Source organism: Electrona antarctica (genome assembly GCF_951216825.1).
Source record: "Electrona antarctica genome assembly, chromosome: 4".
Taxonomy (NCBI): Eukaryota; Metazoa; Chordata; class Actinopteri; order Myctophiformes; family Myctophidae; genus Electrona; species Electrona antarctica.
The window spans coordinates 7,959,806-7,983,075 of record NC_136809.1 but is presented as its reverse complement, the minus strand read 5'-3'; the positions used below and the strand labels follow the sequence as shown (position 1 = coordinate 7,983,075).

General features: G+C 44.2%; 1 protein-coding gene and 1 long non-coding RNA gene across 2 annotated transcripts; one reads left to right on the top strand and one right to left on the bottom strand.

Moving 5' to 3' along the window:
* Nucleotides 1–498: 498 nt before the first annotated feature.
* pi4k2b (phosphatidylinositol 4-kinase type 2 beta) lies at nt 499–20,240 on the top strand. The gene is made up of 11 exons (XM_079499233.1): nt 499–1,190; nt 6,056–6,210; nt 8,495–8,575; nt 8,820–8,939; nt 10,078–10,209; nt 12,998–13,151; nt 14,438–14,493; nt 15,936–16,038; nt 17,257–17,390; nt 17,815–17,874; nt 20,029–20,240. Exons 1-11 carry the CDS (start codon nt 698–700, stop codon nt 20,200–20,202), a joined length of 1,662 nt encoding a protein of 553 aa, XP_079355359.1. The 5' UTR covers nt 499–697; the 3' UTR covers nt 20,203–20,240.
* An 841-nt stretch (nt 20,241–21,081) lies between these two features.
* LOC306921917 lies at nt 21,082–22,450 on the bottom strand. Its single transcript, XR_013789862.1, has 2 exons — nt 21,278–22,450; nt 21,082–21,246 (listed from the first exon to the last, which is right to left on the bottom strand). It is a non-coding gene; the product is annotated as an uncharacterized lncRNA (long non-coding RNA).
* Nucleotides 22,451–23,270: the final 820 nt, after the last annotated feature.

The following is a 23,270-nucleotide window of genomic DNA, read 5'->3' as shown; positions in this document are numbered from 1 at the left end:
GGAACAGTTTGTAGAATAAAGCACAGGAATACAGTTCAGTTAAATACACGGTCTGCTAAGAGGATTTAAAAACCCAAATGTTTCCATTGGGGGGGGTCCTCCATTTTCAATTCATCAGAACATTTAACTGTGATGAAAATGCGTTCATTTGTGGTTTAAAGTCAGTTCCGTTTTACACCGAGGACTCTGAAAAGGTATATCGAAAGAGCTTGTGGTCAGCTATTTTCAAATGATTTTTCATACAGTTGAAAACTTGTGAAATTTGCCCCTTTCTACTTTTGTACTTTAAATACATTTTGATGCCAATACTTTTGTAGTTTTTACTCAAGTACAATTTGAATTCCGGACTTTTACTTGTAACGGAGTAGTTCTAGATTGCAATATTGCTACTTTTACTGAAGTAAAAAAAACTAAAAACAACTAAACTTACTTTTTCCACCACTTGACTTTTTGCCAAGCCACACCGTCGTACTACGCAGTATATACAACCGGGTAGTGGCTGGGGCGCATGCGCAGCCACCGAAGTAGGAAGCAGCCAGGCAGGCAAACCCTGACGGATTATTATGAGGCGATCATCCAGCTGGCATAACAACATGACCGTGTTCGTGTTGTCCCGGTACTAAAAAGAAGGGGAAATCGGCGTAGAATGGATTTGGAAGGCTGAAAAGTTGATTGTAAACTCAAGCGAGCCGAAAAAATGATGTTAGAATGCGACCCGTGCGAGCCGGAGACGGCGGCGGCGGTGGTGGACACCGGAGCCGCCGGTGGAGGAGCAGCAGCGGCTTCTCCTACGTCGGAGGAGTCCTCCAACTTTGGCTGCTCTTCCTCCTCAGACGAACCGCCGACGTTTCGGTTTGAGACGAACCAACACCACCGGACCCCCGGCGGCGGCACCGCCACCACCGCCGGTCCTCTGCTGGGACTGGGACTCGCGCTCGGGGCCGGCGGGGGCGCCTCGAACAACTCGAACCCCGGCGGCGCCGTTCGAATGTCGGGCTCCTGCGAGAGCATCCTCACCGACCTGGACACGGAGGAGGAGGAGGAGGGCTCCGGGGAAGAGGAGGCGCTGTTGTTGCCGTGCCTCGCCGGGAGCTCGTCGGCGGCGGCGCGGGGCAGCGGGCGAGAGAAGCGGCGGCAGCGCCGACACAGGAACAGACACAGCTCCGAGCAGTCCGAGCTGGCCTCGCCAGGTAAAAATATCATGGCTGTTCATTTTCGGACATTATGTTTACAATACAAGCACATATTCGTGTACGTGTGCAGTGCGCGTACAGTGCGTGTGTGGTGTGTTCGAGCAAGGTGACGCAATCTCTCCATTTTGCTCATGTGGCTGTACCTGGTAGGTTGTCAGGACACACAGCTCAAGTGGCTCTAGTAGTCTCTACCTGTCCTTCCTGGCTGCTGCTGGGTGATCAGTTGTGTGAAAATGTGCATTTTTCTTTATTTTTTTTACATAGAGAACATCAAGCAAAGGAAACACGATTATATAAAATGACATTGGGACGCATAAAACAAAAATATTAAAGTAAAATAACAATTACAGTGCAGAAGAGAGAGAAAAAAGTTTAGTGTGACAGTGTAGTGTGACAAATACTCTTCTATTTATAATTGCCAATATCAGAAATGTACTTTATACATTTGTTGTGATTGTGAAGACTGCCTTAAAAGAAAAATCTCCATCCTACTTTGAAATATTTGCAACACAAGGTGTGTTTGGAGCCAGTATTAACAGTCGGACTTTGTGGGGGTGTGCAAAAAATATTTAGTCGCCATGGAAACAGTACTAGTAGAAGCCCCAGGAGGGGTCCACACGCACCCCCCTTATTTTGTCTTTCTAGTTTCGATTTTTGGCATCCATAGGACCTAATATACAGATTGTGATGATCCCAAGAACAAAAATGGTCCTTTTAGTGGGTTTTCTCCAATGTTTTATTACCCCTACGAGACCTGCAGAATTGCTGTCTGGAACACCGGCGAGACTGTCTTTCGGAGGCTGTGGCACGCTCAAATTTAGAGAGAGACCAAAGATAGAGATACCATTTGATTCTAGACAACCTCAGGTTTCCAATGACCAACCTTGTTATGCCACCTTGTCGGGAAGGGGGGGTAAATGTAAATATCTAATTGATTGAACGTTTGACTACATTTTGGTGAGGGAAAAACATCCATTGCCATTTTCCAAAAGGTCCTTGTAGATGTCAGTTCAATATATGTGAATGGAAATGGGTTACATGGATACCCTTATAAAGCTTCCCCTGTACAGACATGCCACATTTATGACGATCTCATGCAGTTTTGGGCATGCAGTACAAATGTGTAATTTCCGCCTATTGTAAAAATGAGACCACTTTTCTGTATCTACAGTATAGCTGTATGAGACCACTGTTCTGCATCTAGATAGCACTGTACTCTGTACTGTATCTAGACCACTGTTGCTCATGTGGCTGTACCTGGTAGGTAGGTTTAGATACAGTTGGTACTGTATCTAAACCACTGTACTGCATCTATATCTGTATGAGACCATATAGACCATGATTGTACTGCATCTATAGACCTCATACATTGACCACTGCACTGTATATATATAGACCATTGTACTGCATCTATAGACCCCATACATTGACCACTGTACTGTGTCTAGACTACTGTGCTGCATCTATAGACCTCTGAACTGTATCTATAAACCACTGCACTGCATATATATAGACCATTGTACTGCATCTATAGACCTCATACATTGACCACTGCACTGTATATAGATCACTGACTGTACTGCATCTCAACTCAACACAAAAAGTATTTATAAAGTACATTTAAAATGACCAGGTCACCCAAGGTGCATCTTCTACTTCTACCATACCCTACAAACTAATATTTATTATTCGTTGTATTTTCCCGTCCCCGTAACCGTAAGACAGCTTAAATGGTGTACATGTTTATGTATTTCTCTGCATGCATCAAGTGGCCAGAACAGTTTTTCTATCATTTTCCATTAGTCTATAATCTAAACTAGGCCACAGGTAGGTTGACTAATGCTTGAATCAAAGGGGGTTGTGTCCCATTTCCCCATGGCTATTATCAAGCAGTGTCTGTCCTCTTCCATGGCATGGTGGTTGTGCACGACCATAGACTCAGTGCAGCAATAACCTCGAACCAGCTCAGTGGCCTTGTGGTTAGTGTCCGCCCTGAAACTGATAGGTCAGGGTTCGATCCCCAGCCGCGTCATGCCTCCCTGCTTGACACTCAGCATCAATGGGTTGGATTGGGGGGTCAAATCTACTAATCAAATGATTCCCGAGCGCAGCACGGCTGCAGCTCACCGCTCCTTGGCTGCGGCTCACCGCTCCAAGAGATGGGTCAAATGCGGAGAACAAATTTCACTGCGGTAAAGTGTGTGACAAATCGTACGACTTTGACTTTGACCTATATTCAGTACATATGCAGCAATACGAATACCCTATATTCGGTACTTTTAAACATCCAATGCTGACCTAAAGTATTATGGCTATGACAGCTTTGCACTTGCAAAGACAATGCAGTACTTGTCAAATGACATCCCTGTCTATTCTAGTTGCAGATTACAACATTTCTACAAGTTTCTAACTTTGTACCAAAGAAAATCGCTGTGAAGTGAGGGGTGCTCTTATCATCATACACCATCATACATCACATAACGTGCCTACTAGCCAAGTAATTCATCACTATGTGGTACACACAAACAGACAAAGCTGGGCATAAGGTCTTCATTTAGGTATTGATAATAGGTTCAATATTGGTGTGGCTGCCAGACTGTGGTAGCAATGTCCAAACAAATTGTAGGCTAATACAAGGTAAATACAAGTAAGGTAATACATTATGATACAATTAAGATGCTATTGCTAAGTAATGAGTAACAAAGTGCAGACAATGTAAGTAACCTGATTGGTGCGCAAGAATCGAGCATCACTGACATTGGTTGGTTGGTTGATTCATATCTTTATTGTTTGATCATGAAATAAAAACCTTTGTCACATGTAACATACATCTGACCCACCATAATCAAAAGGATAACGCAAAAAAAAAAAAGAAGCTTACAGCTTCTGTCCTTTGTTGTCATTAGTAGAGCAGAGAACATGAACATAATCTTCAACATACACCTTTTGGAATTGCACCATCTTCCCTGGAATGCACCATTGGGGTAATAAGGTGACACATGTGATTTGGTTTGAGGCTCATAAAAGTCAACAATACTGTTGATGTGCAGTCGGTGTGGCCGACAGAGATGGGCCATTTTACTTCCTTACCTACTGAGTGTATACACTTGAAGTAGTCTCTGAGTCCTGTGCTCACACTTTCTAATATCAAGTGGGTCATATTTGAGTGTGTTTACTTGCCCGTCTGCCTTCTGCATATTTCATATTCATCCACCTCACAGGCCATGGTCATTTAATGGGCACAGTCGTGCTTTATCACAGCAGGAGGGCTGCTCTGCACAGCAGTAAGCACTAGCCTGACTGTTAAAAAGGCTTACACAGGGAAAGGCTGGTTGCTTAGAATTAAAGTACAGTTCTCTTTCTTAACACAAATGGAGCATAGCCAGAAACACGTCACTGCTGTTGAAAGCCCTGGCGTCAGTACCCCACAACTCAGTTAAAAAGGAGAGAGGTTAATTGGCCTGGCTTTTAATGGGTTGGTGTGGTGGTGCTTTTTTGCGGTCGTGTGCTGTGAGGGTATTGAGCAGCCAACACAAACTCATTCAGATTGGAGGGTTCTGCACTGTACAGCGAACTGCTACAGCGTCGTAGGTAATGGAACACTTTATCCGAGATAAAGATGGAAGATAAAGGTGCCTATTACATAACGGCTGAAAGAGAAAACACTTAGCAGGGCACCTTGGCCAGGAAAATCGCGTATACATGCTCCTCCACTCCAGTGACCTGGAGCGTGGGTCAAATTTCTCCATCATATTGTCAACTCCATTCTTCTGCTCTATTCTTCTACTTCCCTGGCCTGCTTTCTTTTTGTTGACTTCTTTCTTGTGTTATTCACCTGAATTGCTTCCCTTTGCTTTCCTCTCACCTCTCTGTGAATAAGTGGTGTCCTCTTTATTTATTTTTCCCCCAACCTCAGTCAGTCCCTAGTCCATTCCTATCATTCCTGCCTTTCCAACTGTGTTCCATCTCATCATCATCTCTCCTAGGTAGGGCTGGGCAATTAACTGAAAATATGTTGATGCCGAAATGTAGACATTCTAGACAACCAATAACTGACTTAATCTTAATTTAATTGATTAACCTAGAAGCAGGTTTTGTTTGTATGTAAAGCGCCTTGGATAAAGGCGCTATATAAATGCACTATTTAGATCTACTATTTAAACCTATTTTCACTCGTTTTATTTTAAAATAATCGTTAATCAAAGCTAAAGTTTGAAGTAATCTTGATATTGATTTGAAGTCCTATCGCCCCTAGCCAGTCGCTCCCTCTATTCCTCCCTCTATTCCTCTCTCCTTCATGCCTTTCCCACTGTGCTGCATCCCGTCATCTCTCCTGTGACTCAGTGTGACTGATGGTGAACATATGGGTTCTCATCGTCAGCTGACTGTTCTGCATCTACGGGAGGAGACGTGTCATGTCATATGATTAGCCCATTTTGGGCGGGAACCTCTTTTGGTGTTAGCATTATGTTATGCTTTAGCTATTGAAAAATAGCATCTCAGCTTGTAGGTCTGCTATTTTTGAACGACTGACATAGAAACATAGCTTTTTCAGAAAACTCAGGATGTAGAAGACATTTTTAGAATCTGATCTCAGGTCAAAATGGGTTAGACCATACGCTGCATGTGTGTTTGGGTGCCTTTCATCAAAGCTGTGAGGAGGAGGTGGGATATGTGTCTGCTACACACACACACACACACACACACACACACACACACACACACACACACACACACACACACACACACACACACACACACACACACACACACACACACACACACACACACACACACACACACACACACACACACGTGTGTGTCATACTCTCATACTCTCCTGTATTCCCTCCCCTCCCCAGGTGCGAACAGTATTGGAGACTTCAATCATTTCCCAGAGGACCCAGAGTTCGCCGATATCATCCAAAGGGCAGAACAGGCTATTGAGAGCGGAGTGTTTCCCGCCAGGATTTCCCAGGGTTCCAGTGGGAGCTACTTCGTCAAAGATCCCAAAGGGGTAAGGAAGGAGAAGGAGTGGCCGGAGGAGGAGGAGGAGTGGATGGGACACTTGTTAGCCGACTCTTCTTTGTGTTTTGTTTTTACGGCGTGGCCTAGGCCTAGGGGACAGACATACAAACCCTTGTCAGAGACAATATCACAGGATTGTAGTTACATGATTGCTGAGTCTATAACCCAGCATCCCTGCAGGCTAATGTCACATTTAACTTTACTAAAGCTAAGCAGCTACATGCTAGGCTAGTAACGCTACCGGAGATATATGGCAGACTGAAACAGGTACACAGACATTCATATCGTCAATTAATAAACCAACAAAGTATTAAAAGTCTGGCTCAGATGCAATTTCTCATTTTGTTGAGAACGCTGACGCGTTTCACCCGTAGCCTTCTTCAGAGCAGAATACCCATTTTGGGCGGGAACCCCTTTTCGTGTTTTAAACATTATGTTATAATTTAGCTATTGAAAAATAGCAGATCTACAATCTCATAGCGCTACGAGCTTGTAGGTCTGCTATTTTTAAAAAATCGTGAAAATATTTATTTCAGAAAACTGGAGGATTTTGAAGAATTCTTTTAAATTTCGAGGTCAGGCCTAAATGGGTTAAAAAAAACCTTCAGTTCATTAGTTAAGTTATATTTAAAGCTGAGCACCAACTGCCTCGCTGAGCACCCACTGCCTCGCTGAGCTCCCACTGCCTCAACCAAGGGCAGTTTCAGAGGAAGCACACCTGCTTTTCTTTCTTTCTTGCTTCCTTTCATATCCTCAGTTAGTTTAATGCCAATCTATAAGCTCACAATTGAAATTGATCTACAAGCCTCTCACCACATCTACAAGCTCACAGCCTCCACAACACAACACAACACAACACAACACAACGCACAAGCAGGCTCCACAGGTCTATTCGGTTACATTGATTTAAATCATTGATCTCACTGTGTCCCGTCAGAGATCCACATGAAAGCCATGCCGTTAACTGGGGGTTTGGGTTGTCCCAGTCTTGTTTTCTTTGAGAGAGAGAGAGTAGATAATAGGGTAGCCATTAACCAAGAATGCATTTTCTTTTTATTTGTAGAGTAGAGGCAGAAGGAGGAGAGCAATCTAACACACAATCAACTTGTCCACATGCAAGCTGTTCAGGGCAGTTGTTGACCAAGGGCAGTGTTGATTTCGTCGACTAATACTATGACAAAAAATGTTCGTTGACTTTCACAGGCTGAAATGTGTTAACCATTTTGGGTGGGAACCCCTTTTGGTGTGTTAAGCATTATGTTATGCTTTAGCTGTTGAAAAATAGCAGATCTACAAGCTCATAGCGCGGCACCGAGTGCCGCACTATGAGCTTGTAGGTCTGCTATTTTTGAAACATCTTGAAAATGTGGTGCAAATCTTTGAATATAACGTTTTTAACTCAAATCTTTGCTTCTGGGAGGTCCCTGGAACAACATATTTTCAGATGGGGGTCGGCCAATTACAGATAATTCTGGGGGTCCTTCACATGAAAAAGGTTGAGTACGACTGACATAGAAACATACGTTTTTCAGAAAACTTTTAGGATTTTTTTAAGAATCGTCCTTGGGTCTAAATGTGTCAAGAAAAGGAGGAATAAAATAAAGGAAATGAACAGGGGAGAGAGGTGGGAGAGAGAGAGGGTAGGAATGTAGCGTCTAGGGGTGCAGGAAGGACCTGGATGAGGATGCCAGGCAAACGACGGTTCAAACAGGCCTTTCCTGTTGCTAAGGCGTCCCAGCCTAAACCCAGGGGTTTGTTGCTTTGAAATGCAGCACTGATGCTCCAATTGATAACGGATATCTTGGTGTGATCGGATCACATTAACAGGCCTAAACCTTGATTTGACTTGGTTTGCACGCAGTGTTGTGCTGTTGTGAACTATTGTATTTTCAGTGTGCGACACCGGCACACCAACTATGTATATATCAGGCGTAATGTGCACTTGCTAGGAGAGGGCATTGATCCAAGTATGGCTTGTAGTGACTCTTTTTCTTCTCGTGCTTTGTTCTTATGACGGTTTCTTTTTCTTTTTGTCATCAAAGTTTATGCCCTCTTTATGCTATTTCTGTTATGCGCTCGCTCTCTCGCTCTATATATATATATATATATTCTCTCTCTCTCTCACAGACACTCACACACAGTAAGCTTGCACGCACAAGCTCGCATATATATATATATATACATACATACATACATACATTTTTTGGTTCTATAAATGGGTCATTCATGTCTTCTGTTTTTTTGTGTGTGTGTGTGTTTTTGCCTATCTGTAGAAAATCATAGGCGTTTTCAAACCAAAGTCAGAAGAGCCTTACGGTCACCTGAATCCCAAATGGACCAAATACTTCCATAAGGTATGCTGTCTGTCACTGTGTCGCACGTTCTCCATGTCTCCATGTCTCTTATGAAGTGTTAAACAACGGAAAGCACTTAACATTGCCCTGTCTTCCCTTTCCTTCCTAACACCCCGCTCCCCCCCACCCCCCACCACCACCACCACCGTGCGCCTTTCGTTCCCTTAATTTGTTTTCCTCTGCTCTCCATGGACCTCCCCCATCCTTCCTTCCTTTTTCGTTTCCTTATTTCCCTCCTCTCTAGTTGTGCTGTCCGTGTTGTTTCGGTCGAGGCTGCCTGTTGCCCAACCAGGGCTACCTCTCAGAGGCCGCTGCCTCGCTGGTCGACACCAAACTCAGCCTGGGAGTGGTGCCCAAAACCAAGGTGAGGCTCCAATTATATGTCCCCTGGAGCGTGGAAGTTGTCAAAAATCCATAACCTGCTCCAATTACAAGTGTACAACAAAGACTCTAACAGCAATTCTATTGAACGTATTCAGATGTATGTCATGTCATCTTAACCATTGTCAACCTGTCATTTTACAAGCTCACAACAACGTAGCTTGTCCATCGGCTATTTTCACCACTCGTGTAGTACATTTAGTTTAATAGGGTTTATCCATTTCAACCCTAGTGTCCTAGTGGCTATTTTAGGGGAAGATATTTGGTATAGTGGGGATTTCAGCTAATTACTAATATTAAAATGTTATTGTCCAGTGTTTTTATGTCCAATGTATTTGTATTTGGTTCTTAAAGTTAACATGACTATAACTAAATGCATTTGAAATTAAATAAAAATGTTACTCTTCAGCATTCAAAAATAGCAACAAAATATTCAGGATTTCAGTTCAAATATAGTAATCTTTTTTGCTACAACAGTAATATGCAATGTGGCAATATAGTCGCCCTCTCCATCGTCAAAGTTGCCCACCCCTCTGGGCCGTGGCTCAGCGGTCCAGGCACCTTGGCTGGTAATCCAGTCTGGCAGTGTGCCGCGGGTTCGACTCCCGATCCCGACGGCCTTTACTGCATGTCACCCCCCCCCATCTCTCCCCCCCATCTCTCTCCCCATCGGCATCTCTCTCCCCCCGGTGGCTCAGGGGTAGAGTGGCTGGATGGTAACCGCAAGGTTGCCAGTTCGAACCTGGGCTCCCCCAGAGTTAGTGTCGAAGTGTCCTTGAGCAAGACACTGAACCCCTAATTGCTCCTGATGTGCTGGTTGGTGCCTTGCATGGTTTCCGCTGCCATCAGTGTGTGAATGTGTGTGAATGGGTGAATGTAATGCACAATCTATGTAAAGCGCCTTGGATAAAGGCGCTATATAAATGCACCATTTACCATTTATTTTACCATCTCTCTCCCCTCCATAAAAAAAAAATTAAATAAAAAAGGCAAAAGCCATAAAAAAACCATTAAAAAATTAAAAGTAAAGTTGCCCACCCCTGGTTTAAGTGGTTAATTCAGTGGAGCACAACCTGTGTGTGAATCTATTCTAAGTTAAAAGTTTCTGTTTTTACGGTCAGGTGGTCTATCTATCCAGTGAGACGTTCCACTACAGTGCTATCGACAGAGCCAAGTCCAGGGGGAAGAAGTATGCCTTAGAGAAGGTCCCGAAGGTGGGACGACGCTTCCACAGAGTGGGCTTGCCACCCAAGGTAACACCATCACAGTCATTTCTGTCATTATGTATGCCTTGTTGTTTTCAGAGCTACCAGGGTAAAGCATAGGCTCAAATCAAATCAGCTCCGTTAAAATATGTATGTATTTATTTAATACATTTTGTTTATAATATGCATTTTCACTTATGTTATTGACGTTAATGTATTCCTGTCTTTGTAACTGAAAATACCTATACAGGAAGTTGTTTAAGGAAGGCAGCAGACTAACGGCCGGGCTCCACCAGGCGCGTCAGCGTCGCGTCTCCGTCACCGTCAGGGAATGTTCCCTTTTTAATCAATGAAGGGTGGCTCCACTGCCCGCGTTGACGGAGACGCGACGCGTGCATTAAAATTGAACCGGTGCGTTTTTTGACGCGACGCAGACGCAACGCAACGCGTCCGGTGGAGCCCTGGCGTAAGGCTTCACTCACACCTGCACAACAGATTGTTGTGTAGCTGATGCATGAGACTTGTTTACTGATGCAAGCTCGCAATGCATTTCCAATGGAAGTCACATGGTTTGACACAAACATTTTTGTTGTATGAGGGGGAGGGGGGCAGTCGAAACACAGCCAAAAGCCGTACAACAAAAATGTTGTGTCAAACCATGTGACATGCATTGGGGCGGCCATGACACTTACACTTTGTTTACATCTAGCATCCAACAATGTTGTATGCTAGATGCGAAGGTGTGAGTGAGGCCTCAGGCTTCACTCACACGGTCACAACAGATTGTTGTATAGCTGATGCAAGCTCGCAATTCATTTCCAATGGGAGTCACATGGTTTGACACAACATTTTTGTTGTATGAGGGGGAGGGGGGAAGTCGAAACACAGCCGAAAGCCGTACAACAAAAATGTTTTCAAACCATGTGACTTCCATTGGAAATGCATTGGGGCGGCCATGACACTTACCCTTTGTTTACATCTAGCGCCCAACAATGTTGTATGCTAGATGCGAAGGTGTGAGCGAGGCCTTAGTGTTTTAACTCATGCTCACTCACATTTTGCTTATCAACACTATACATCTAGTGCAGCAGTTATAATAGTTTAGTTTAGTTTATTTAGGATCCCCATTAGCTGTTGCACCTGGCAACAGCTATTCTTCCTGGGGTCCTCACAGAATAATATACACACAAAAAAACATTACAACATTTACAGATATCACAAAAGAAAAGAAAGAAAACAAAAAAACAAAAAGTAAATACATTAAAGCATAACTACGGTTAGTGCATTCACTCTAGATTACAATAACTGGTATATTGACATAAACAGAATTACAATTTCGCCATATATATAAGAAAATCCTTCAGTCTTTTCTTAAAGTGCCTTTTACCCTTAATTTCTGTGATGCATACTGGTAGAGAGTTCCAGAAAGTCATTGCCCTGTACATGACTGTATTCTTCATTGCATCAGTTCTTGGCTTAGGCACTGTAAATCGACCCATTGCAACATGTCTGGTATTATGTCTGTGTCTATCACTGGTATAATGAATATTTTTATATAAGCATTTTGGTTTTTTATTTGAACAAATGTTCCTAAAAAAATCCAGCCAGACTAGCAGCTAATCTCTGCTCCACCAACAGCCATGACAGCTTCTGATGATTTAACAGTGTACTAGATCTAGTATTGCAGTTCAGGGAAATACTAGATCTAGTACAGTCTGTGTGAACAAATAGTTGATTATACTGTATACTGAAGACATGCGATACTTTCGTTTGTGCAGATAATGTTTGTGCAAGATGTGACGGGTTTAGATAATGTATGCACAAGATGTTCCAGGTTTAGATGACTGTGTGTTCAAGATTGGGCATGTTTAGATAACGTGTGTTCTAGATGTGAGAGCTTTAAATTAATGACCCTAATGAATTGAATACAAGAACCAACACACTGTGGTTGCTCAAAGAAATGTATGTTTATTCATTTCACCTAAAGACAGAGGGCTCTATTTTCGTCCATGCTAAACTCCTTATCCCTAAACTTGTTTGCCTTTTTGACTATTTTGAAAAACATTTTTGAATAGTTAAAATAGCCAGTCTACAGGCTCACAACGTGTCGATGTAGATCGGCTAGTTGAACTATTCAAAAATGTTTTTCAAAATAGTATGAAAGACAAAGGTTTAGGGTTAAGGGGTTTAGCATGGACAAAAATAGAGCCCAGAATGCCATAGTGTTTCCTTGATTGGATGCAATGCAACGCTGGGAACATCAACTGGTCCTCTTTATTTTGTAGGTTTAAATGTGTGTTCTAGAACAGGGGTTCTCAACGTTTTTGGCCAGGGACCCCCGGAAATGCTTTGGCAATGTCTCGGGACCCCCGCCCCGCCCCCTCCCGACCCCCAATATAAATTGACTGCTACAATAACCTTAACCCATTTTGGGCGGGAACCCCTTTTGGTGTTTTAAGCATTATGTTATAATTTAGCTATTGAAAAATAGCAGATCTACAAGCTCATAGCGCGCCACCAAGTGCCGCGCTACGAGCTTGTAGGTCTGCTATTTTTGAAAAATCGTGAAAGAGAAATTAAAAAAAATCTTTTTTTTTTTTTTTTTTTTTTTGAAAATAATTTGGCGACCCCCCCCGAGGGGTCGCGACCCACGGGTTGAGAACCCCTGTTCTAGCATAATGTGACGGGTTCTTCCTCTTCTGTGTGTCCAGGTCGGTTCCTTTCAGCTGTTTGTGGGTTAGGGTTAGAACCCCTGTTCTAGCATAATGTGACGGGTTCTTCCTCTTCTGTGTGTCCAGGTCGGTTCATTAAGGTTCTTCCTCTTCTGTGTGTCCAGGTCGGTTCCTTTCAGCTGTTTGTGGGGGGTTACCACGAAGCAGACTATTGGCTGAGGCGCTTTGAGGCTGATCCGTTGCCGGAGAACATCAGGAAACAGCTGCAGTCACAGTTTGAGAGGCTGGTGGTGTTGGACTATGTTATCAGAAACACAGGTGTGTGTGTGTGTGTGTGTGTGTGTGTGTGTGTGCGTGCGTGCCATGTCTGTGTTTACACTTGAGATGACTGTATACTGATCATAGATAGACCGTTGCACAGTAGTCCAAAAGCCACCTCTTTATCACCCCCACATGCAGAATTGATTATGTCAATCATACTGTACCTGGAAGTTATGCGAGGAAAAACTACTTTCTGGCCTTGACAGCCAAACAGATTGCATCTGATTGCATTAAACGACGTTAAACTCGTGTTGCCACTCGATTTGCCACTAACTTTATGCATGCGCATACCCTCTATTACTTCTGCCTTTTAAAATAAAATATCTCAAACTTTAAAGTACTGTAAATGTCATTTAAATTACAGTACGTCAACAGTCCTGTCAGTGTGTTTGGTAACGCTTAGTCATTTACTGCTATTGTCGTCTCGGTTGAAAAAAAGGGGAAGTCATCGGAGGTTTCTTCATTCATGGGAGGTGTGTGTGTGTGTGTGTGTGTGTGTGTGTGTGTGTGTGTGTGTGTGTGTGTGTGTGTGTGTGTGTGTGTGTGTGTGTGTGTGTGTGTGTGTGTGTGTGTGTGTGTGTGTGTGTGTGTGTGTGTGTGTGTGTGTGTGTGTGTGTGTGTGTGTGTGTGTGTGTGTGTGTGTGTGTGTGTGTGTGTGTGTGTGTGTGTGTGTGTGTGTGTGTGTGTGTGTGTGTGTGTGTGTGTGTGTGTGTGTGTGTGTGTGTGAAGACGGAATCAGGAAATGTGTTGTTTAGCTCAAGGGCATGCAGAGCTGTCGCCCAATACTAACTTCCATTCTGAAACACTTTTATAGTTCGGTGCTCCTCCCAGACACTAACTATTTATTATCTCTATGTCCTTTTATTTCTTAACCCATTCTGGGCGGGAACCCCTTTTGGTGTTTTAAGCATTATGTTACACTTTAGCTATTGAAAAATAGCAGATCTACAAGCTCATAGCGCGGCACCGAGTGCCGCCCTACGAGCTTGTAGGTCTGCTATTTTTGAAAAATCGTGAAAATGTGGCGCAAATCTTTGAATATATATATTCTTTCAGAGCGAACGTTTTAACTCAAATCTTTGCTTCTGGGGGGTCCCTGGAACAACATGTTTTCAGATGGGGGTCGGTGGCCAATTACATATATTTTTGGGGGTCCTTGGCATGAAATATTGAGCACCACTGAAATGGGTATTTCAGAAAACTTTCATGATTTAGAAGACATTTTAAAAAAAAAGATGTCATGTATAAATGGGTTAAAAATACAAATAATTCTCCTTCCCCAGATCGAGGGAACGACAACTGGTTGGTCAAGTATGAGAAGCGAGGAGAGGGAGACAAGGTGAGACCTGGTTCACACAGACAGACACGTTAGTTCCAGCTGTAGTTAACCTGGTTCACACAGACAGACACGTTGTTAGTTCCAGCTGTAGTTAACCTGGTTCACACAGACAGACACGTCGTTAGTTCCAGCTGTAGTTAACCTGGTTCACACAGACAGACACGTCGTTAGTTCCAGCTGTAGTTAACCTGGTTCACACAGACAGACACGTCGTTAGTTCCAGCTGTAGTTAACCTGGTTCACACTGACAGACACGTTGTTAGTTCCAGCTGTAGTTAACCTGGTTCACACAGACAGACACGTCGTTAGTTCCAGCTGTAGTTAACCTGGTTCACACAGACAGACACGTCGTTAGTTCCAGCTGTAGTTAACCTGGTTCACACAGACAGACACGTTGTTAGTTCCAGCTGTAGTTAACCTGGTTCACACAGACAGACACGTTGTTAGTTCCAGCTGTAGTTAACCTGGTTCACACAGACAGACACGTTGTTAGTTCCAGCTGTAGTTAACCTGGTTCACACAGACAGACACGTTGCTAGTTCCAGCTGTAGTTAACCTGGTTCACACAGACAGACACGTTGTTAGTTCCAGCTGTAGTTAACCTGGTTCACACAGACAGACACGTCGTTAGTTCCAGCTGTAGTTAACAGCATATATACTGTCTGTAGGTCATGGGAGAGATGTGGGGACACGGTGATGTCACTATCACTAATCTATCTCATGTGCTCTGCATGAGTCATACAATGGATAGAGATATACAGAGAGTCGTATCCAAATATGGTTTCTCTCTCTCTCTCTCACACACACACACACACACACACACACACACACACACACACACACACACACACTGATTCCTAAATGACCAAAGGTTGTCGGCTATCTGCTGGATTAAGCGAGCCAGTTATTGCTGATGACAAACGGATTCATACTTTACACTGTTGAAGAAGCTAAAGTAAAACAAATCATGTTGGTTTTTGTCGAGTGATAGTATGACGCCCAACACTTGGTCGCATAAATGAGGCCTAATGCTCTCTCTCTCTCTGTCTCTCTCTGTATCTCTCTCTCTGTCTCTCTCTGTCTCTCTCTGTCTCTCTCTGTCTCTCTCTGTCTCTCTCTCTCTCTCTCTCTCTCTCTCTCTCTCTCTCTGTCTCTCTCTGTCTCGCTCTCTCTCTCGCTCTCTCTCTCTCTGTCTCGCTCTCTCGCTCTCTCTCTGTCTCTCTCTGTCTCTCTCTGTCTGTCTCTCTCTCTCTGTCTCTCTCTGTCTCTATCGCTCTCTCTCTCTCTCTCTCTCTCTCTCTCTCTCTCTGTATCTCTCTCTCTGTCTCTCTCTGTCTCTCTCTCTGTATCTCTCTCTCTGTCTCTCTCTGTCTCTCTCTGTCTCTCTCTCTCTCTCTCTCTCTCTCTCTCTCTCTCTCTCTCTCCCTCCAACCGTGGTGTAGGACAAAGAGTGGCCTGAAAACAGTCCAGACTCCTGCATCAGAATAGCAGCCATAGATAACGGCCTCGCCTTCCCCTTTAAACACCCGGACGAATGGAGAGCCTGTAAGTTGGTTTCGTATCTCTGTATTTCCCATGCATTAACTTTCCTATTTTAGTATTTCAAATGCCAGTAATGTCATCATGGACACTGGACTCACTTCCTTCCTGGACTACATGTTGTCTCAGTAAGACAGCCCTCTCCCTCTCCACAATGTGGGGTGAGTGCAGCAAAGCATTATGGTCATTGTAGTAATCCAGCAGAGGGACCAGTCAGTGTCCATGACATCACTGACACTTTGAAATACTAAAATATATAAAAACACAAATTACCCACATAAAACCCCCCAGGAAAGTGTTTCTTGTCTCCCACACATCATTCAAATAAGATCTGGTTGCAAAAGGGGTGAAGTGGCATTTCATGTTTTGGAATGTTGTAATGTGAATATGAATGAATCCCTCCTTGTGTGTCAGACCCGTTCCACTGGGCATGGCTGCCCCAGGCCAAAGTGGCCTTCTCTCAGGAGACTGTAATGTGAATATGAATCCCTCCTTGTGTGTCAGACCCGTTCCACTGGGCATGGCTGCCCCAGGCCAAAGTGGCCTTCTCTCAGGAGACTGTAATGTGAATATGAATCCCTCCTTGTGTGTCAGACCCGTTCCACTGGGCATGGCTGCCCCAGGCCAAAGTGGCCTTCTCTCAGGAGACTGTAATGTGAATATGAATCCCTCCTTGTGTGTCAGACCCGTTCCACTGGGCATGGCTGCCCCAGGCCAAAGTGGCCTTCTCTCAGGAGACTGTAATGTGAATATGAATCCCTCCTTGTGTGTCAGACCCGTTCCACTGGGCATGGCTGCCCCAGGCCAAAGTGGCCTTCTCTCAGGAGACTGTAATGTGAATATGAATCCCTCCTTGTGTGTCAGACCCGTTCCACTGGGCATGGCTGCCCCAGGCCAAAGTGGCCTTCTCTCAGGAGACTGTAATGTGAATATGAATCCCTCCTTGTGTGTCAGACCCGTTCCACTGGGCATGGCTGCCCCAGGCCAAAGTGGCCTTCTCTCAGGAGACTGTAATGTGAATATGAATCCCTCCTTGTGTGTCAGACCCGTTCCACTGGGCATGGCTGCCCCAGGCCAAAGTGGCCTTCTCTCAGGAGACTGTAATGTTAATATGAATCCCTCCTTGTGTGTCAGACCCGTTCCACTGGGCATGGCTGCCCCAGGCCAAAGTGGCCTTCTCTCAGGAGACTGTAATGTTAATATGAATCCCTCCTTGTGTGTCAGACCCGTTCCACTGGGCATGGCTGCCCCAGGCCAAAGTGGCCTTCTCTCAGGAGACTCGAGACCTGGTGCTGTCCCGTATCTCAGACATGAACTTTGTCCAGGACCTCTGTGAGGATCTCTATGAAATGTTTAAGGTAACTAACTAGTAGCACTCAATTTAAACACATTCAAGTAAAATTGTATTGTACTATGACTATAATCTCCATTCTCCAACAACGTATTTCCTCTATTACTAGTGCCTGCCTCTCCTGACTTTTGGTATCTGTAAATAATATCTATTATTAAACAGTCAGCCACATGAGTTTTATATAACCTTTTTGTTATTCCCACTTTCATATTCACGCTCTTGACATTTATAAACGTGTGGCGGCTACAAAGAACGTCACAGTGGTGCTCTGCCACCTGTCAAGCTAAGCCATCTACCCCACTTTAGTGTGAACGTGAATACGTGATCCCATCGTAACCTTTCACATGAATGTAAAAACAAAACAAAAAAACAACAGTAAATCTGACTTTCTTCCTGCTGTAAGTAAACGTGCTTTATTTCCCTATCTTCAGACGGATAAAGGCTTTGACAAAACCATGTTTGAGAGACAGATGTCCGTTATGAGGGGGCAGGTGAGCACACAGCTTTGATACTCCCAATTTGTTGTGAACTTTACAGTTTCCATGTCGGTCTTTCCATTTTTTGTCCGACCCATTTTCATGTCTTCCCTCATATTCATCTCATCATCTTGCGCTCTCCTCCTCTCTCTCTCTCCTGCATGCCCCTATTGCCCCCTACTGTTTCCGGTCATTTTCTCCTCGCCCAGACCGTCTCCAACTGGCTTCCAGAATGTATAATAATAATAATGTGCATCCATTAAAACTGCTTTATAAATAAGAATTTGTAAATAGATGGATAGAGATGGCCGTCTTGTGACGGTAGTTATTATTCATTTTTACGCAAAACTCAGTGTGAACTCAGTGTGAACAGTGTGAACTCAGTTGAGTTCACGCTTCTCTCTCTCCTCTCTCTCTCTAGCTGTCTTGCAGAGAGAGAGAGACGCTTCTCCCTCTCTCTTCTCTCTCTCTCTAGCTGTCTTGCAGAGAGAGAGACGCTTCTCCCTCTCTCTTCTCTCTCTCTCCAGCTGTCTTGCAGAGAGAGAGACGCTTCTCCCTCTCTCTCCTCTCTCTCTCTAGCTGTCTTGCAGAGAGAGACGACGCTTCTCCCTCTCTCTCCTCTCTCTCTCTAGCTGTCTTGCAGAGAGAGAGACGCTTCTCCCTCTCTCTCCTCTCTCTCTCTAGCTGTCTTGCAGAGAGAGAGACGCTTCTCCCCTCTCTCTCCTCTCTCTCTCTAGCTGTCTTGCAGAGAGAGAGAGACGCTTCTCCCTCCTCTCTCCTCTCTCTCTCTAGCTGTCTTGCAGGGAGAGAGACGCTTCTCTCCCTCTCTCTCCTCTCTCTCTCTAGCTGTCTTGCAGAGAGAGACGCTTCTCCCTCTCTCTTCTCTCTCTCTCTCTAGCTGTCTTGCAGAGAGAGAGACGCTTCTCCCTCTCTCTCCTCTCTCTCTCTAGCTGTCTTGCAGAGAGAGAGAGGGAGAGAAGAACGGTGACTCTGCCACTTTATATCAGTCACGAGTCACTTCATATCAACTCATTATTATTTGATGAGCTGAACTGAATGAACTTCTAAATTAGTGTTAATCAAAGAATTATAAATAGCGTCACAAGACGGCCATCTCTATCCATCTATTTAGAGACTCTTATTTATGCAACAGTTTTAACGGAAGCACATTATTATTATTATACATTCTGGAAACAGCCAGCCAGTTTGAGACGGTCTCAAAGCAGCGCCTCGGGGGGGGGGGGGGGGGGGGGGGGGGGGGTTATTCCAGTGCGATCCCAAATCACGTGTCTGTAACACCTCTGCTTTAGGTTAAAGCCTCAATGTGTGATTTATTCCCCTGGTTGGCTGTATGTAGAACATCAGGAACAAATATTACTGAAACGTCATCGTTTTACATTGTGTTCATTGTATATTATGAGACGGTGCTATCGTGTGGGGGCGGGGCTCCTTTCACTGTTTCACAAATCGTTTTTTTTCAGTCTTGATATTTTATTTAGCTTTAATGCCTACTCCTTAAAGGGGAAAACCACCCATTTTCAACATTTTACTATGTCATTAATATACCTTAGAGCTGTTGTGTGGAAATAATAAAAAAGTCCCCCCATTCTGTGTTTCCTAGAACTGTAATTATGAAAATAATCATTAACATGGTGAAACACATCTTGATGATGTCATCAAGATGTGTTTCACCATGTTAATGATTTCTTTTCAGACCTCTAGTTCTAGGAAACACAGAATGGGGGGACTTTTTTATTATTTCCACACAACAGCTCTAAGGTATATTAATGACATAGTAAAATGTTGAAAATGAGTGGAATGCCCCTTTAACTCATTTAGACCCGAGGACGCGTCTGTGTCGCATTATAGTTTTGAACCATTTACTAAACTTAAACTTTAGCTGCTGTTTTTCAAAAATCTTGAAAATGTGTTGTGAATCTTTGAATATATGTTCTTTCACATCGCTTGTGGGGGTCCCTGGAACAACATATTTTCAGACGGGGGTCGGTGACCGATTACATATCATTTTGGGGCTCTTTGACATGAAATAACTTTTAGAAACAGTTTTTTTTTCCAGAAAACTGTCATGATTTATAAGACATTTGTAGAATCTGGTGTCGGGTCTAACCGCGTTAACTCCTTCCACCTCACTCTCTCTCGCCCCTCCAGGTGTTGAACCTGAGTCAGGCGCTGAAGGACGGGAAGAGCCCCATCCAGCTGGTGCAGATGCCCCGCGTGGTGGTGGAGCGCAGCCGCTCCGGAGGCCAGGGACGTGTGGTCACCCTGGGCAACGCCTTCACGCAAACCTTCCACTGCAAACGTCCCTTCTTCACCTCCTGGTAGTGGTCGGAAGGTGGTGAGGGGGGGGCCTGGACTAGAGGAGGGATTGTGTTTGGGGGGGGGGGGGTTTAAAGAGAAGAGAAAGCACTTTGGCTGGGATTTTATAGCGCAAACTTCTTCTTGTGCTCCTATCAGGAAAGAGGAGGAGTGGCGGGGAAGGTGAGAGTAGCATCACACTGGAGACGTTGGTGTATAATGTCCTCTTGCTAGAAGGGAAGGCAAGTGGAAGTAATGTGTGATCGAGGGAAAAGGAGCATATGATGGTAGAAAAGAAGGGCTTGTGAGATCGTAACGGGTGTAGGATCCCCCCGTTTTTCTTTGAAGAGGCAAAAAATGTAGAGTGGAGAGAGAGAGACATTCTGGGAAGAGGAAGCTGGAGAGACTGGCATGCCAGTGTCTCCTAGAGACCTCTGGTTGTATGGTTACCGTGGCAATCTGACTGGTTGTATGGTTACCGTGGCAATCTGACTGGTTGTATGGTTACCGTGGCATAGAGACCTCTGGTTGTATGGTTACCGTGGCAATCTGACTGGTTGTATGGTTACCGTGGCAATCTGACTGGTTGTATGGTTACCGTGGCAATCTGACTGGTTGTATGGTTACCGTGGCAATCTGACTGGTTGTATGGTTACCGTGGCAATCTGACTGGTTGTATGGTTACCGTGGCAATCTGACTGGTTGTATGGTTACCGTGGCAATCTGACTGGTTGTATGGTTACCGTGGCAATCTGACTGGTTGTATGGTTACCGTGGCAATCTGACTGGTTGTATGGTTACCGTGGCAATCTGACTGGTTGTATGGTTACCGTGGCAATCTGACTGGTTGTATTGTTACCGTGGCAATCTTGACTGGGGGTGGTTCGGCTTTTTACACACGTTGGCTTTGTTTATTGTTATGCAGAAAGGAGGGTGGGGGTGTGTTTTCCTTTGCCCTCCCAAAGTACCCACTACTAAAGCCTCTTGCGTGGTCTCTCGCTGAGGGCCTTGCGTGGTCTCTCGCTGAGGGCCTTGCGTGGTCTCTCGCTGAGGGCCTTGCGTGGTCTCTCGCTGAGGGCCTTGCGTGGTCTCTACCCACTACTAAAGCCTCTTGCGTGGTCTCTCGCTGAGGGCCTGCAGCCAAAGAACGTGCGCGTCTTATTCCACCATCTACTGAAAGACTTGAGGGTCTACGAGTATTTGGGGATTCTTTGAAATGACTAGGACCAGGTTTCAGAGATCTGGGACATGTTATTCCTGATCTGGGACATGTTATTCCTGATCTGGGACATGTTATTCCTGATCTGGGACATGTTATTCCTGATCTGGGACACTGTCCCAAGCCTTGGGACCAGGTTTCAGAGATCTGGGACATGTTATTCCTGATCTGGGACATGTTATTCCTGATCTTGGACATGTTATTCCTGATCTGGGACATGTTATTCCTGATCTGGGACATGTTATTCCTGATCTGGGACATGTTATTCCTGATCTGGGACATGTTATTCCTGATCTGGGACATGTTATTCCTGATCTGGGACACTGTCCCAAGCCTTGCCTTTTCAGTTGTTTGCTAACACAGGCAAGTGCTTGCACTGCCGTGAAATACCTTTATTAGTTTCATACACCAGGCTAATGATCTGATTTCTAAAGGATTCTATCTCCCATTTGACCCTACGCAGCAACATTCTGTGTGTTCATTTCACTTTGAGTAAAAACTTGACTCTTACAGGTCACTTCTTATACTTTGTGTTGTGTTCTATAACCAAATAACCAAATTGGGAAGTGAAACCCAGTGTCTTCAACTCTCACTACTGCCAAAACCCTTTCAAAAGAGATATTAATGAAAGGCTTAAGAAGAGAATATTGTCAAAACTTGAACACAAATTGTAGAAAGACAAAAAAAAAAAAGTCACATCGCTTGAATGTAACCTGCTAAGTTTACGGTTTCTTACACAGATTCTTCTCCGCATCATTTCAGCGTGACTGAATTCTGTCAAAAATAGGATTTCTTGCAACAATGAATGTATTTGTTGTTTGACATGTATTTAAATAAGCTTGCTCTTGGGAACATTGTGGCAAGTGACATTGTCCTTCCCTTTTACATCGCAGTATATGAGAAAGAAAAAAAGATGGAGGACAATACAGCACATGCTCGGTGCTGTTTGGCTTTTCTTATGTATGCATCTTGAACTTTTTATTCCAACCGAATGATTGTACGAGTAGAATTGTATATTTAAATGAAAATAACGAAATAAATTTGGGATTGGTTAAATATAAATCCTCCCTTTTTGTGTTTGGTTTTTGAGTGTAATGACAATAATTATGTGCACCTGCAACCTGCATATTATAACACAATCCATAGATTAAAAAAACCAAAACGGCGGTGTCGTCTCCACGAGGGGTGTACCCGTCTCCAGGTGCTACTTGAATATCTGCAGACTGACGGGTGACTAAAAAGCAGTGTGGAAAGTAACTAAGTACATTTACTTAACATATACTGTACTTAAATACAATTTTGAGGTAGTTGTACTTTACTGGGCCACCATGGCCCATAGCACTTACCCTACCCCCTTAGGCTGAGCTCACACCTTTCATGCAATTCTGTGCTCGTTGGATGCTCGTTGGATGCTCGTTGGGTAGTGTCATGGCCGCCCAATGTATTACCAATGGGAGTCACGTGCTTTGACCCAACATTGTGTTGTATGAGGGGGAGGGGGGGCAGTCAACACACAGCCGAAAGCCATACAACCATATATCTATGCATACAACAGCTTGTAGGCGCAACATCCACCCAACGTCCACCCAACACAGAGGGTGGGGTTAACCACCAACCAATAGGAGAGAAGGGCTGTTTTGTATCCCAATGGGCGGAGTTTAGTTGTAGTCTCCTGAGCCCCGCAGAAAAGTCCGACTGGAGAGTGACAGAGCTTTTGAGAAATGATGATGTCACCGCTTATTAGCGCATATCATTTTTACTATAATTAGGTGAGAAATGCAGCTTGTGCCTGCATGGAAACTACACAGATATCTATCCAAGTGTTCATGTTTATATATCACTGTTAACAACTTTAAAACGTATTATGTTGCATCAA